General features: G+C 44.9%; 1 protein-coding gene across 3 annotated transcripts in view; it reads left to right on the top strand.

The window, feature by feature from the left end:
- PAMR1 (peptidase domain containing associated with muscle regeneration 1) overlaps window positions 1–16610 on the top strand; it is a 141163-nt gene that overhangs the window by 104162 nt on the left and 20391 nt on the right. For all 3 annotated transcript variants that reach the window (XM_039867066.1, XM_039867062.1, XM_039867059.1), the window contains 3 exons: window positions 5444–5558; window positions 8670–8887; window positions 11392–11499. In XM_039867066.1, coding sequence (XP_039723000.1) covers window positions 5444–5558; window positions 8670–8887; window positions 11392–11499 — 441 coding nt within the window. The remainder of the gene's footprint in view (window positions 1–5443; window positions 5559–8669; window positions 8888–11391; window positions 11500–16610) is intronic.

Here is a 16610-nt window from a genome sequence, read left to right as displayed (position 1 = left end):
TTCGTCTTATGGTAGTCTAGACCGTGTCTTTTGAGTTGAATTGGCACAGTTTTCTCAGTCCGTTATGAAGACTCTGGAGACTTTAGAGAGGAATGACTTTTTGCAGCAGAGTAGCAGGTGCTGTTCTTATTGGGCAACTGTTTTAATTAAATAGACAGACCATTTGCTACTGCAGAGGTGGGGGAAGCCTTAAAAGTGGTTTGACTGGGCAGAGAGATGTTCGGTTAGTCATTCATTCCGTTAACATTTAATCGAGTACCTACTCAATGCATATAAGGGTGTGAGCAAGACAGACAAGGTCTCTTCTGCTACAGAACTGTGTCACGGGGAGAAAACCATTTAAATAAACAATCATTATAAAGTATCAGATCGATTCGGATTATAAGCCAAATCACAGAGTGAGCTGTGGCATCACTCCTGCCTGGACATCTGATTGTTCCTGATGAAGACCTGAGCCCCTGACAAAAGCCATCACTTAGCACCTGTTATGAACCAGACATTGTTCTAAGTACCTGTATGTACTAACTCATTAATCCTCATCACAGCCGTTTTACAGGTGAGGACACTGAGGCACAGAGAGAGCTAAGTAACTTTTCTACTGTCAGGCAGCTTATAAGTGGGAGAGCCAGATGCTGGACCTTAAAGCCCAGTCTCTTATCCTCTATACTAAATCACCTTTTGATGTGAGAGACATTTGAGGTCCTCACTCTGACTGCCTCTGGGAAGATTTGGCCCAGTACGTGGGTCATTCCCATGTCGTCATCCAGACCTTTGTTCTGCCACCACTGCCTGGGCCCTTGGGTCTAATGGGTTTGGGGCTCTAGCCAATGATGTAATGAGACTCTTAGGGGCCCTAGAGCAGAGGTCAGAGCCTGGGCTGTCCCTGTCCCTGACACTAATGCCAGAATAGTGTCTCAGATCCTGACAGGGCTCAAAAGAAATAACATTAGTTACCATTTACTGAGCATTTTTATGTACCAGACACTATGTTAAGTGCTTTAGGTACAATATCTATCTCATTTAATCCTTAAACAAGTAAGGAAATAGCACCAGCATGGTTGTAGGTGCTACCGTTAGTCTCATTTCCAAATGAGGCAGAATCTGGAGAGTTTGTCTGGTCACATAGTTAGTCAAAAGGCTGAAATGAGATTCTGACTGGACTTCAGCTTCATAGGCTGTCCCTAAACTACTAGGAGTCCTGCCTCGCGAGTCATCTTTAAAAGAGAAAAAGAATGCAAATGCCTCTCTATGTCTGAATGCTTTCTTTAGTACTTTTTTTTCCTAAGAGGAAAGATTACAGATTAAAAAAGAAAACCCAACCACTTCTCAGAACCATGTTGTATCTCTCTCCTGCCCCCGCCCCTCCAGTGCTGGAGATAACAAGACTTCTGTCTCAATGCTGGGGGTGTTCGTTTTTGTTGAGAACCTTCCAGCTTTCTTACTAGTTCAGATTAATAAGATTTCCTCTCAGCTCCGTGGAAGCAGGGTCTATCCAGCTCTCTCTCCTGTTTTGGCGTGTAGCAATGAGGAAGGGTGGGCGAGTGGGTTGGAGATGACTGCAGGATTTGAGAGACTGGTGGACTGTCTGGCTTCTTCTGGCAAATTTCCACACACACACACACACACACGCACTCTCTCTCTCTCTCTCTTCTCTCTCTCTCTCTCTCTCTCTCTGTCTGTCTCTCTCTCTCTCTCTGTCTGTCTCTCTCTCTCTCTCTTTCTGTCTCTTTCTCTTCTTTTCTCCTGCAGCAAGACATTTTTAGGGAATCTGAGCACTGTCTTCTGGGCCCATTGCCTGCCCTGGTCATTCAGACTCAGGACCACCTGCTTGGTTGGCCAGCAGTACTTCCTTGGCGGGGACACTCGGCTGTGTTCACTATTATGCCCTAGACAGAGAGGTGCAGTTAGTCCACGCTGCACCCAGGTCCGCCCACTCCCCAACTGGAGGCATGAGTGGAAAGGGAGCTGACAGTGTCCCTTGATGTGGGGAGGGAGTGGGGCTCCTTCCTCCTCTGCCTAATAACCTCCCCCCTGAGCACCTTTCTGAGAAGTGGCCTCTTTGTCTCTGGTTGGTTGGATTGTCCCCCATCTTGGGGGACTCTGCCCTCCCTTCCAGAGTGAGAGAAAGAAAACATCATGAAGAACCGAGATGTCCCACATTTTGGAATCTGGCTCCTTCTGCAGGGACAGCCCCTGGGCCTGCAGGAACAAGTAGCCTAGCATCTCACAAGGCCAGGGCCCAGTGCCCGGGTCGGGATGGGGGCTCTGAGCTGTCCCGAGGCTGCCTGAGATCCTGGAGCTACCCAACCAACACCTGGAAGGTCTTGCCAAGGAGACCCGACTGGGGGTGGCATTGGCTCCCCATTGACGTGACACTGCTGTGTGATCCAGCTTGCATATGCATGGAGAAACCGGAAGCAAGCTGGCAGCAGTCACTGCTGGTTCTGACTGGGGTCCCTGCAGGAAGTTTGCTGGGGAAGCTGAGATTTAACACCTTGCAGGCTGGGAAGCTGCCCATCCCTGAGGGGCGCGGGCTGTGCAGGAAGGTTTCTTTTTCTGTCTCTCACACCCAATGTATCATTTCCGTAGCTGGGCGGCAGATGGGCAGATGGGGCGATGAGGAATGTGAGGTGTGCAGGAAGCAGGAACGTGCACTCCAAAAAGTAGGGGGAGTGGTAAAGAGTCAATGTATCTTTTTGGGAGGGGGGGAGGCGGGGATGGAAAAATCTTGCTGCTCCAAAATGGAGTGGGAGAGGGCTGGGTTAGGAAGCCCCTAAGACAGTTTAGTGTATCAGCCAAGACCCAGCATTGAAACTAGACAGATCCAAGTTCAAATCCTTGCTCTGCCACTGACTAGCACCAGCGAACATTACTGATTTTTCTGTTGAGGGCTTTCTGTGCATAATCTGATTCAAGTCTCATAAAACCATATGAAGAAGGTGTCAGGTTTATTCCCATTTGACTCAGGTTCACTGAGGTTCTGAGAGATGAAGTAACTTGCCCAAAGCCACACAACCAGGGAAGGTAAACCTCTCTCACACCAAGGGCAGTAGGATGCTGAAGTCTCCATTCGTAACCAAGGCTTTATACCTGAAACAGTGATTTACAGTCTTCTGGTTTGCTACCATCTAGCCTTGGAGAAGTCAGCTACTTCTCCCATCCTTAGTGTTCTGCATCTGGGAAACAGGGAGATGGAGGTGGTTCTAGATTTCTTGTGGGGATTAAATGAGAAAATATTAATCTTTTAGCCAGTGCCTGGCCTATAATAATATCATTTATTAATTCCACACCTATTTACAGAGCCCCTGTTATACACCAGGTTCCGTTCTAGGTGTACCAGCTAGAAAGGGTCCCAGCTGTACCCAAGGGAGTGAGCAAATAACCTAGATGATTTCATATAGAGATGTGTGTTATGAAGAAAACAAAATACAGTGACAACAGTGACCATAGAAACACAAAGATCTTTTAGCTGGGTGGTTAAGAAAGGCCTCTTTGAAGAAGTGGCAGTTGAGCTTAATTCCCAAGGGAAGGAGATGTGGAGGAAGGTGTGCCTTCTAGGTTAAGGGAACAGCAAACGCAGGGGCGCTGGGAACAGAAAGGAGGCTGGTATGGCTGGAGTAGCGTGAGCAAGCTGATGGGTGGCCGTGGAGACCAGGCAGAGGGCCGGTCTGGGCAGTCGGGCAGGCCTGTGAACATCGTAGGAAGGTGTTTTGCATGATGGACAGCCTTTGGAGTGTTGAATCAAGAGAGTAATGTGATCTCATTTATTTCAAAGTTGGCTTTGGCTGCTGTGTGCAGAATCGAATATTGGGGGACAAGGATGGATGCAAGGAGACCAGCAAAGTGGCTGGGATTGTGGGGAGAGGTGACAGAGGCTGAGCCTAGACAAGAGTCACACATGGAAAATGACGGATGACGCTTCCCATTGGCAGAGAAGAGCAGCAGCAATAAAAATCCTAATGAAGAAATGACATGTGCAGTGCAGTAGTTTTCACAAAAGTAACAAGCCTCAGACCTCACAGCTTATCAAAAGCAGAGTTTGGGCTCTTTTCCTAAGACTGTAGGACTGTTACCGCCGTCGTCTTTCCGTGCGGCAGTATCCACTGATATGAATTTTTTTTCCCAGGAATAGGAATTTATACTCTTTTTCTGAGAGGCGAGGGAGGGGCGGGGTGGCTGAATATAACTGCATATCCAGAGTTTATGATGTCAAGCTGGATTTCTGTATAGAACTGGCTTAAATAAACTTTTCCTGAAAAGAGACAGTAAGTATTTTCATTTTTGTGGGTCATACTGTCTCTTGTAACTACTCAACTCTGCTGTTGTTAGCTTGAAAACAACTATAGACAAAGTGTAAACGAATGAGCATGGCTCTGTTCCATTAAAACGTTAGATCAGGCAGTGGGCCGGTTTTGGCCTGTGGATCGTAGATTGCCAACTCTGGTATAAAATATCATTTACATACATGGCCCAGATAAATTTTTTTAATAAAACCAACTCAAGACGTTTCCCCCAAACTCTTTTGTAAAACTAGGGTATATCTTACACACTTATGCTTTAGTATAAATTATATCTTATTTAATATGATATAATTTAATGATGACTCAGTCCAATGTTTTTCAGATCTTTGGGATTTGCTGTAGGTAATTTAGGGGACCAAGGTGATAGTGAAGACGGAGGACTTTGGGCCCCTGCTTCTGCTTCAACCAAGGGCCCCTTGGACCCATATTTTTTATCGGTGGTCTTCATAAGAATTTGAGAAAAAAGGGTTGGAAGCTACAAGAAAATTGAAACCCACTAATCCAGTCTAGCTGGTTGGAGATCATGTCCCCTTCCAGACTCATGCATTAGAGAGGCATTTATTACATATTTGCTCGTAGAACAAATGAACACGTAAATTTTCTAAGTGGATGAAGGGGGATCAGGAAAGAGTTGCTTTGGGGTTGTATTTGTGGGGTAGAGAATGTACCGGGAGTACAGACCAAATGGTCTTGTGCAGACGTCGACTCTAGACAAAGGCAGCAATGTCCTGTACAGAGCTGTGGAGAAGGTCTACTTTCTGAGCCTTGTAAGGTAGAGGCGGCAGGCTGGCATATGGCAGTCCTGGAGAATCAAGATGATAGAATGGCTTGGACTTTACATGCAGACACAGTTAAGTTTGTATCTCTGCTCTGTCACTTAGGAGCTAGGCAAGCTATTGAACTCTCTGGTTATCCATTTTCCTAGCTGGAAAACTGGAATGAAACCACTTCCCTTTTTAAGCTGTTGGGCGGAATTAAATGAATTCAGCTATGTAAACTGCCTAGTACATTGCCAAACACTTGAGAAATAGTAATCTCCTCCATTCTGTTCTCAGGGATGTGGGATGAGATCAGAGGCTCTTAGAGACCTACCATCTTTTCCCGTTGACTCTAATTTCCATGCCCCAATCTTCTCTTCTTAGGATGTGGCCAGGTTATGCGAGCCTCGAAGGGACAGATTTTACTGGAGAGCTACCCGCTAAATGCTCATTGTGAATGGACCATTCATGCCAAGCCTGGGTTTATCATCCAGCTAAGGTAAGGGGCAGAGGTCAGACTTAGGGAGTCTGAGATTATGACGAAACACAGTAACAGGACCAGGGCCCTGGATCCTAGTGACTCAGGGCCAACCGTCAGCATTTTATCCTTAAAAGCCGAAAATGCATATTGGATCCTTTTTCTTTACCACTTGGTGATTCCAGGTGGGATATGGCCTTGTCAAAACTTCAACCAGTGACATGCTTGTCAGCCCAGAACAGTGGGGCTCCGATGATTTTGACCCAAGGTACTGAGAGCAATCCACCTGTGTCTTTCTGTTCACCCAGTACTGAGCTGGGTTCTGTGGGAAGGAAGTGAAGAAATGAAAGGCACAGGTCAAGAATTCAAAAGTTTACACTCTAGATTGGGGTTTGTGCTCCTCACAGTTGCTTCTCCTGCTCTGCTCAGGAAACAATCACCCCTGCAACAAATTAACCAATTCTCTCACTTGTATGGAAGGTAAATTGTTTCTTCTGTGGCAACAATTCATGTCTAATTCATGTCATAGTCCAAAATGTAGGTCCAGTTTTGTTCTGATTGTAGATAAGTAACACAAGAGAGTCCTGTTTTGTGAGAACTGTTCCCTGCTGTGCCCCAGTGCCGGGATTAGTACGTGGCACACGCCATAGTGGTGGGGAGGGATCAAGAAGCACATCACCTGCCTAGGAAAGGGCCCCAGGGAGGCTTGGAAATAAATTTCTTTCCCTCTAGTCGAACCTGGACCTGCTGGCCGGGGTGAATAATAATGATGCAAACACTTTGGAGCATATGTACAGTGTTCAGCCCGAAAGCTGAGCAGTCGTCCCCGACGCCCCTTTTCTATCACCTACCACAGCCAGGCTACCACAAAGTCTGTTTTTGTAAAATAATCTGAAGTCGCTCCACAGCTGCCTGCATTGCCACCATTCTACTTCCAACCACCACCACATCTCACCTGGATTCTCTCGCGGCCTCCCGCTTGGCTTTCCTGCTTCCACTCTTGCCAGCTCTGTAATCTGCTCTCTTCCAAGTGACTAGAGCGATCTTTTAAAATCCTAAATCTAGTCCTTATTTTGTTGTTGAAACCTTCCGGTGGCTTCCTATCGAGCTTGGAGTAAAATCCAGACTTCTCACCATGCAGGATCTGGCTCCTGTTCTCCTCACTGACCTCAATTCATACCCCTGTCTGCTCTACTCACCACCTTGCAGCATCTCTGACCTTTCGGTTCCTCAGCCATGCCAAGCTCATTGCTGCCTCAGGGCCTTTGCACCTGTAGACTCCCCAGCCTGCACTGCTCTTCCCCATGACCTTCACTCGGCTGGCTGAATTCCATCATTTGAGTGTCTGCCCAAATATCATGTCCGCAGAGAAGTCTTCCTTGACCATGTTGTATAAAAAGCTTACCCTCCTTAGTCATTCTTTATGCCCTCACCTGGTTTGCTTTTTTCATAGCACTTAATATGCTCTGAAATTTCCTAGTTTTCTGGTTTCCTTGGTTATTGCCTGTCCTCCACATCAGAACTCGTCTCCATGAGGGCAGGCAGTGTCTAGCTGGGTCACTGCTGTGCTTTCAGCACCAAGAACAGCGTCTGACACAGAGCAGGCCTGCCACCAATGTGTTGAATAAATGTACAAACGAATGAAATGTATAAATGCAAATACAAGTTATAATGTCTTATATTTTGGTTCAGAAAAAAAAGCTGGCATCTCTGTGGGGTGGCGGCCTTGTCCCCTCTCCTGCTGTTTACAGACATAGATACCCAAACCCAAGAAGGAACGGATTGCTCAAGGCCCACAGTAGGTTAGTGTTGGCATCTGGATGGGAAGTCAGGTCCTTAGATGCCAATCAAAGTGTGACTAATAGGTATTACACTCTATTACAAAAGATTTTTTTTTTTTTTTTTTAATAAAAATTTTGTTAAACACTGGCGACAATGTTACTGGTTCCTTTTTTAGTTCCTTTAAGAGCATTTAAAATATACTGATTGTCCCTCTGGTCCAGTGTTTTCCAATTCTGGGACCTGAGGTTTTTACCCAAGTGGTAAAAACTTTTCAGGTGGCAGTTCTGAGCTTTGCTGTCTATTCCAACTTCTCCAGAATTGTGAGGGAGAAGGGACAGATGAATAGTTTGTGAACTTGATGCACAGGCGTTCCTTGGGAGTCTTCTGAAAAATATTTTTTCTATCTTGTCCCAGCATGTGGCTTGCCTCTTTTCTTGTTTTTTCGAATTGGAAGTTTAGGGTCATTACAGCTTTTTTGATCTGATTTATCCCAATATTTCCAAACTCAAGATCCCTTTTAGGTAATCACATTCATCAGATCTCTCTCAATTCGGAAATTCTGGTATGGTGCTACTATTTCTTCTCTTTGGGGCAAGAATTATTGTTACCAAGAGGATAATTTTCTTCTGATCTTTTCACCAAACAGAAGCGTGTGCACAGTTTTTTCCTTTATTTAGTCTTGCAAGACAACATACGCTTGTTCCATTCTCTATTAGTAAAATTACAATATAGTATCCATTCGGTCATCTATTTAGCACTTACTTTGCATCTCTGTATGCCAGGCACTGTGTTAGGCACAGCAGAATAAGACAGATGATCTACTTCTCCCTGTAAGGAATTTGCAGGCTGATGGAGGAGAGAGGCATGTGCGCGCGCGCGCGCACACACACGCACACACACGCCTACTATCAAAGTCAAGGAGATTAAAATGAGAAATGAAAATTTGTGTGCATGTGATGAAGAAAACAAGGGATCTCCTTTCGGAAGATTCGGCAGGGAAGCCTCTTTGAGGAGGGAGTATTTAAGCTGCCCCGAGGATAGGAAGGACCCAGCCATGCAGACTGGGAGGAGAAGTGCCCCTGGAGGAGGAGCCAGCACATGCAGAGGTCCTCTGCATGGAATGTGGCATCCCTTCACCTGGGCGTGCTCTGCGTGTGCACACATGTGCTCACAGTATATGTGCACACACCCCTCCACTAAAGGAAATTCATCTGACCGCAAGTCCCCCAGGACCATTTTCCTATCAGATCGGTCCAGAGACCTGTTCATCATCTGGCCTTGAACTTGCCCAGGGGTTTCAGCACTATCCAGAGCTCACCTATTCCCTGCCGTTACCCTCTCCACCCACAGGTTTGTCATGTTGAGCCTGGAGTTTGACTACATGTGTCAGTATGACTATGTCGAAGTCCGTGATGGGGACAACAATGATGGCCAGATCATCAAGCGTTTCTGTGGCAACGAGCGACCAGCTCCCATCCGAAGCATGGGCTCCTCACTCCATGTCCTCTTCCATTCAGATGGCTCCAAGAATTTTGATGGCTTTCATGCTGTTTTTGAGGAGATCACAGGTAAACGCCATGGAGACAAATGTAGCATTTAGTGGCTGTGCTCCAGACAGACATCTCCCTTCTGTGTACCATCCCCCTCTCTGCTCAGCCTTATTAAAACCCAGTGTGTGAGTTCTCAGAAGAACTTGAACATTGAGAAGGAGAAGAGAAACAGCAAGGTTTATTTCAGAAATGCTCCTCAGAACCAGAACTAGGAGTTATTATCTGCCTGGTACAAATGCTGGAGCACAGAGAGGCTGGGTTATTTATCCAAGGCCACACAGCTGTGGGAGCGGAACCAGAGATTTATGCACAAGCAGCCTGGCTGGGGAGCTTACTCTAGGAGCCTCTCATGGTTGAAATGGTTAGCTTTGGCTCTCCTGCAAGTTAAGCCATGTGACCTGGGATACATTCTTCTGTATCTCTGGGCCTAATTTCCTAATTAGTGAAAAAGGGAATAATCATAGATCCTGCTCCATTAAGGAGGCTCTGGAAGACAGAAAGATGAAGAACTGAGCTCAGCATCTGGTATGTAGGAAGCTCTCAATAGCTGCCCTATGCCAAGCGTGTCCTGAGCCTCCCTTTGTTATTACAAGGAGGCAAGCATGAAGATTCGAGACAAAATGGGTATTAAAAGTCTTAAAGTGCAATGATAAATTCCCTTTCTTTCTGAGTAACTCTAAGCCCAACTTCACCTCCTGCCTCATTCATGTTAGGAAGTAGGATTTGACCAAAATGAATGAAGTGCTCATTCCTGAGGGCCCAACCCAGCTCTCCTTGTTCTGGGATTAGATTGCATCAGGTTTTGCAAAATGAGCTCAGGTTCATTTTGTTAAAATACTGAATTTAAAAAGAAATTGAAATGGCCCTTTAATCATTAAGGTTCCCTTATGGAAGGTATGATACAAAAGTCTCAGGAAGGGAGGTGGGTGGCAGTGGCATCAGTCTTTCTTCAGCCCTGTCCTTTCAGCAAGACCAGCAGTGACCCTCCCACCCCAACCTATCCCTCCCTTAGAATGTTCCTAGGTGAGCTCTCAGCAGTTGCTCCTTAAAATCTGTGTGCCTGCCTTCTTGCGAGGGTGGCCCATGGGGAGCTGTGCAGGGCCTGGGCATGGCTGGCCAGTTCTAAATGCTTTGCTGCTGTGGAGTGGTCAGCCTGAGGCTGAATCCTCACCCCTTGGTGATACCCTGCCGGCTGAAGCTGAGCGGGTCACACTCGAGATACATCTGTAGGTATTTATGGCAGTCAGCAAGAGCAGTGGCGGCTTACCAGCTTGTGATCCTGTGACCGAGGGGAGAGTCAGGAGGGTCTTTTCCTCCTCTAAAGTGGCAACTCAACCTCCCCAGGAGAATGTTGGGAAACGCTGGTCTGTGTTGTCAGATAGGCATACAGTAGCACTTACTGTTCTTCAAACACCCGTCTGTCCACTGTATTCAAGGTACTCCCTGTGGCTAAAGTCACCCCCCACCCCTGCACATCAAATTCCAAACTTCAGGGCCATATCAGACTTCTCCTCTGCTAAACCTTTTCTCTTGTTCCAGTGGGGCTGTAGCTTTGCCCTTTTTTGAACATCTTGTAACACTTTCTTCTCTTTTCTGACACTAACTGAATTATGCCTCAAGTTATAGTCATTGTATACTTCGCTTCAAAAAGCTTTGATCCGGTAGGTAGGCTGTCTGTTCATCTTTGTATCTTTCCGGTGCCTTACACAGAGCATTCAATATAGGTTTGTCGAATTATGTTGAGTAATGTATTTATACACTAGGGCAAATGAACGTTGGATTGGTGGATAACGAGAAGACCACTGCTTTCAAAAGTGTTTGCTGTGGAAAAATGGTCCCTAAGACACTGTAAAATACAGATTTTGAGGTCAAACGAGCTTGGGAAAGGTGGAAACCTTACGTGCATTCTTAGAAATCCGCTATGCGTTTTAGGGCATGGACCATTCCGAGAAGTTGTGCAGAAGAGCGATCTCGCTAATTATCGCATTCCATCAGCGGTGTTTCCCCACCACATCTGAGCCCACAACTCTCAAAATCTGCAGGGACTACTTTTTGCAGAATGTATGTTTGAAAATTTTGAGTATGCTTTCAATAGTGTCGTAAAGAGTGTCTTCCACTTTCTTTCCCCCAGTACCCAAGATGCTGAGCTTCCTTGAAAAAGATGATCTAAAGCTACCCAAGGCTGAGTCTCTCCCCTGGAGTCTCTATGGGTGGATGAAAGCGTGCTTCCGCTTCAGTCATGGGGTGTGCCTGTTTGTGTGGGAGTTAGGCTCTTTAGACTGTACATGTCTGGAGCAAACTTTTGGAGCCTTTGAAAATATAAACAACATCAGCAGCATTTGACAGTTAATGAGTACCTGTTTTAGGCATTCTCAAACAATGGTAGCATGAATTCAATGAAAGGAGTAAAAAAAAAATCACAAGACTTTAACAGACGAGGGAAAGTCTCTGGTCAAGGCTCTAGGCTTGAAGAAATGGACTCAACACAGCGGCACTGAGAGAAATTGCCTTTTCTCTTTTAGCATGTTCCTCGTCCCCTTGTTTGCATGATGGCACTTGTTTCCTGGACCAAACCGGATTCTACAAATGTGCCTGCCTGGCAGGCTACACCGGGCAGCACTGTGAAAATCGTGAGTATGCCTCAAAGGTGGGAGTTGAGGTGTCATGTGGGGCTGCCATGGAGAAGGCTTCGGGAGCTTGCTGGTTATGTTGTTTCCTGGTGTCTGGGTTGGTCTGTTCAAGATGGCGCATAATATGGACACTCCCATTGAGCGGATCTCAGGAAGAATGAGTGGCCTCTGAGTCAGGATGTCTGGTACCACCCAGCTTCGCCCATTGACATCTCCAGCCCTTCCCTGCTTCAGATAGCTGTCAGGAAGGTACACCCTTAGTGGCCCAAATCACTCAGAGCTCAAAAGTATTGAGAAAGTTCAACAGTAGAAAGCCGCCATCCTAAATGCTCCTGTGGTTCAGTCTGAACTCCCTGCCCATCCCCACAACTGATTTGTAGCTTGTTCCACAGCACCATTCAGACTCCAGTGTGGTGCTGTGCAGCCAGAATCCCTACACAGTTATGTAGAATGACCAAGAGTCCCAGTCCCCAGGGACAGTCCTAGTTTTTGCATTTTGTCTGGGAATAATTATTGACAGCATGCTTTTTGATAGTCAAATGTTTCCTGAATTAGATGACAAATCACATGATCACCCTGCAAACGTGGGACCAGGTTAAGTGAATCACAGCCAAGCAAACCAATGTGTTTTGAGGGACTGCAGTGTACTGTGTTCTGTGGAAATGCAGGTAAAAGCCTATCCTATTTTTCTTTGAAGGAGCCGATCCTGAATTAGTGAGGTAAGCTCCATGTCCATGCTTCTCTAGTGGTTCTTGAGCAGGCCTGGAGTGAAAGTACTGGAAGGTGGTACAGAACAGAGGAATCAGAGAAAAGAAATCTTCTAACTAAGGATTTCGATGGCCATCGAGTCTCTAGGACAGCTCTCCTTCTGCTGGCACCACTCAAGTCCCCCATCACCTCTTTCCTGAGCCATATCTTGGCTGTCCTATTGAATCATCCACATTCTCTAGTTCTTGCAGACAGAAGTCCAAAACAGAACTCTAGTAACCCTTAGTCACCCGGGGTCAACCAAACAGCAGGAAGAAGAGGAAACTAACTCAAAGAAACGACTCACTCCAAAGCACACAGGAGTTTCTAATTCGTGTTCTTGAAAGGCAGGGCAGGATTCTCTGATACTAGATTCAAACTTCAGCCATAGAAGGAGAGAAATTCAAACCTGCTGAGTCTAAACATGTGTCTGACAGAGCATCTGCCCTTGGGAAGAGTACGTGCCAACCACTGCATGTGGTAGCAACAGGGCTGTAGAGCCCAGCTGTGTGGTGCCCAGGACTGTGCCTTTAGCAGAGAACTTAAACGCTATGACCATAAATAATTTATTAAGGGTCTCTGCTAACCAAGCCCCTGCTTATGACATGTGTCCTAACTGAAGTGTAAGACCTAAAACAGGTGTCACGGACTGCAGCTATCAGCATGGAATGAGATGTATAGAAGAACAAGAATCAAAATTTGGGGGAAAGCAAAGGAGGACAGAGAATGACCGAGGCAGAGTTTTTTGAAGTGGATTCTGAGATGTGAATGTGTGTGCAGGTGATTTATTAAGGGCATAGCACCAGGAGGAGCTGGTAAAGGAATGAGGAAGCTGGACTGGGAAGAGAAGGGAGCAAGGCGAGATTTCAGGCAAAATCCCAGCCTCAGTGTCAAGCACCAGTGAGAAATGGAATGTAAATTATATCTCAGAGAGTGTCCTGGCTTTAAAGCAAGAGAGCTGAGCTTTTACATCCCACTGCAGTCAGAGACTGACTGAAGGCTGCCCTGGGTGAGTAGAAGGGCACGCCTGACTCTATGCGCGTGGGCCCAGTGGTTCCAGGAGCCCTTGAGAAGTCCGAGAGATGGTAGGTGCCAGCCATTGGAAGTAAAACAGTATAGACCTGGGCTGGGGAGGGGAACTGGGCCCACAAAAAGAATGAAAAGGTATCTGAGGGCAGAGCAGCAACAGTGTCTGTTCCAGACACTTCTCATTAGCACGCACAGGTACTTTGGGGTCATCCTATAAAGGGCCTGATCTGACAGCATTCTATAAAGTCCATACATTTTTAAGTCAGTTTCATGAATTTTCCTTGCAAACAATGCAGATGGAAGTCATGGTTTCAGTAGTATGTCCTTGAGCGTCCTTGAGTGTCCTTGAATGTTCTACTAAGATCATTCCTTGCTTTGGTTTGGCACAGCTGACCTGAGTGTGATTATACCAGATGCTTAGTAAATAAAGTCCTGTTTCGTGGCTCCTGCCTTGTATGAGCTGTGTTGTGTACAAGGCAGAGAAGAGAAAGTTTGCTTTCTCTTTGTTTCAAGAATTTGTAGAGTGACTCTGAGTCTCGACAATGGCAAGTGCTGAGTTTTACTCTTTAGATTCAGAGGGAGAAACAAAAAAAAGAGGAGATTTAATTTCTTGATGAAGTAACTGCACAATTAGGCCTTCAGTAAACAAAAGGTAAAATTGTATAGAAGTAAAACATCACCAAATAAACTAAAACGCCTTTATGAAGCTGAGTCAAATCAAGGAGAAAAAAGAAACGGATCCAAAAGTTGTGACTAAAACATTTATGGGTAGCTTGTGAGCCAGAAATGGACTTTTCAACATTGTCATTCTTTCAGAAAAACAAAACAAACATAATGAGAAAGAATGTAAGTTATGTCATTATGAACTGATTCATAACTTCATTCAAAAACTGTCTCAAATGAATTTCTGTCTCAAAATACCAGCGTAGATAAACAAGAGAATTCTCCCTAGCTACTTTTCAAAATGTTGTTCAAAGCCCATAATTCTCTTAGCCTCCTGTTGAAGGTTGTAACTGTGTGAAGATATTAGTGGTAGATATCTGATATGTCATTTGCTGGCTGACACCAATGTAGGGGCCAAATGTTTGATTATTTTCTTTAAGTTTTAGTTTTGTTTTTCCTTCTAGAAGATTTGGCAATAAGAAACATCACAAAAATTGGCTATGGAGGTTTGCCTTGTAATTTCTCAAGAAATCTTAACTGTTTACCAGAGCAGTCTATCATCTAGAAAAATAAAACGGGGGGAAAAAAAAAAAAAGCTTTATTGTTTTCCTCATGAGTGTATCAATGAATTGGGAAAATCTCCCTAGAGGAAATTCTTTCAACATTAACGAGAAATGTAAGCATTCTGGGATTCTCTAAACTCTGAAGTGCCCAAATTGGACTAGACACTTGTTTTAAAAAATGGGTTTAAAAAAAATTAAAGCAAATATTAATAAGAATTCCATCTTTTATTTATGTAGTGCCAAATCTGATCACAGCTACTGCTTCCATGACCTGTCCTAAAGTCTTTGCGGAAAGGTAGATGCTCCTTTGAGCAGGTGAAGGATTTGAAGCATAGGGTGCGATACACTAGTCCTCACTAGAGGCTAGAATTCCACGTTTCCCATGTCGTTCACAGTCTCTCAGACAGTTCTCACCACAGGCCTTGGTGAGACTCTATATGATCAACTGATGTGCTCTGCTTATACCATCATGTCTCATTATTGAGTTCTCTCGAAGGACTTCCCTTTGCAGGTATAGCCCACCCATCGCTCTTTTCCAGAGAAAATCTTCGGGATGTAAAGTACAGCATAGGGAATATAGCTAGTAATATTGTCATCATTATTTATGGTGCCAGGTGGGTACTCGCCTTATCGGAGGGATCACGTCATAAATTATATAAATGTCTAACCACTGTGCTGTATACCTGAAACTAATATAAAGTAATATTGAATGTCAAGTATAATTGAAAAATAATAAAAAACAACCTAAAAACAAATGAAAAAAAGAGAATCCTGATAGACTATCTCTCGAAATAAGCTATTCTCTTTATTTTCTTTGTATATGAATATGTTCATGAGTGGGAGTGGAATAGAAACAGATTTCCTACTTAATTACAGAAGAAAATACATACTTATAAAAATAATCAAGCAGAACAGAGGTGTGTAAAATAAAAAGAGTATTGTTTTTCCTGAGCATTTTTGGGTCCCAGCAGTTAACAACTTAGTGAATATCCTTCCAGACGTTTCTCTATGGTGTGCAAACCTAAGTTGTCTATCATCATTTTAAACCTTTAGTTCCCACTGGGGGCAGTTTTGTCCCCAACGCCCCCCCCCCCAGGGGACTTCTGGCAGTGTCTGAAAACACCGTTGGTCATCATAATTGCAGGGAAGGTTGCTACTGGAATTTAGTGGGTGGAGGTCAGGGTAGCTGTGAAGCAGTCTGCAGCACACAGGGCGGCCCTACAGCAAAGAGCTACCGCTCAAATGCCAGTCGAGCCAAGGCTGAGAAACCCTTTTTTAAAGAAAAGTAGATTAAAGTATACATACGATTTTTCAACTTGTTGTTTTTGGTTCCCATATCATGGATATTTTTTCCAGGTGAGTCCATGTTGGGCCACCTCTTTTTAAAAAACCATATTCCATTGTCTTCCTATAGATATAGTCATATATTCATCGAATCCCTTAAGATGGACTTGTTATCATATTTAATTTTTTACCTTTAGGAGAGCTGCAGTGACTATCCTAACATATATTTCTTGTTTCACATGTGGAGGGGTTTTTGTGAGATAAACTCCTAGGTGTTGAACTGTTAGTTCAAAGTGTACACGTTTAAACTTTTAAGAACTATTGGCAAAATGGTCACTGAAAAGTTTTACCAGTTTACAAAATGAGCCGTTATAAACGCCAGTCCTCAAAATAAGAATTAGAACTTGTATTTCCAGAAACTAGAGTCAAGCTGCAGATGGATCGATTTTCAAACCAATTTCACAGGTCTGAGGGGAGATTTCTCTCTCAGACTCCTTGGGGTAGTAGATAAAGAGTAAGAAACAAACAGGCAGGATGGCCTAGTTTGGTTGGTGAGAGGCTGTGAGAGCCCCAAATACAGTTTTTAAGTGCTGCCACCCTTGGCTTCCCCTTCAGTTGTTTCCCAGGAAAGAACAACTTTCCTCTGCTCCCAGGTGACCTTCTCTAAGAGCAAAAAAAAGGGAGTGGCCTCCGCTTCAACTTTTAAGGGGCCAAGCTAGCCTCCTGCCAGCACCCTTAGTGACCCCAAGCTCCTTGGGCCACCATGTAAGAAACCGGGGCCCCATTTTCCCTCTGAAGTTTCCTGTTTCTTTGTATGGAACACAA

This window comes from Pteropus medius, unplaced genomic scaffold (genome assembly GCF_902729225.1).
Source record: "Pteropus medius unplaced genomic scaffold, Ma_sr-lr_union100, whole genome shotgun sequence".
In the NCBI taxonomy this organism is placed as follows: domain Eukaryota; kingdom Metazoa; phylum Chordata; class Mammalia; order Chiroptera; family Pteropodidae; genus Pteropus; species Pteropus medius.
The sequence above is the reverse complement of the archived record's forward strand: the minus strand, read 5'-3'. Positions and strand labels throughout refer to the sequence as shown.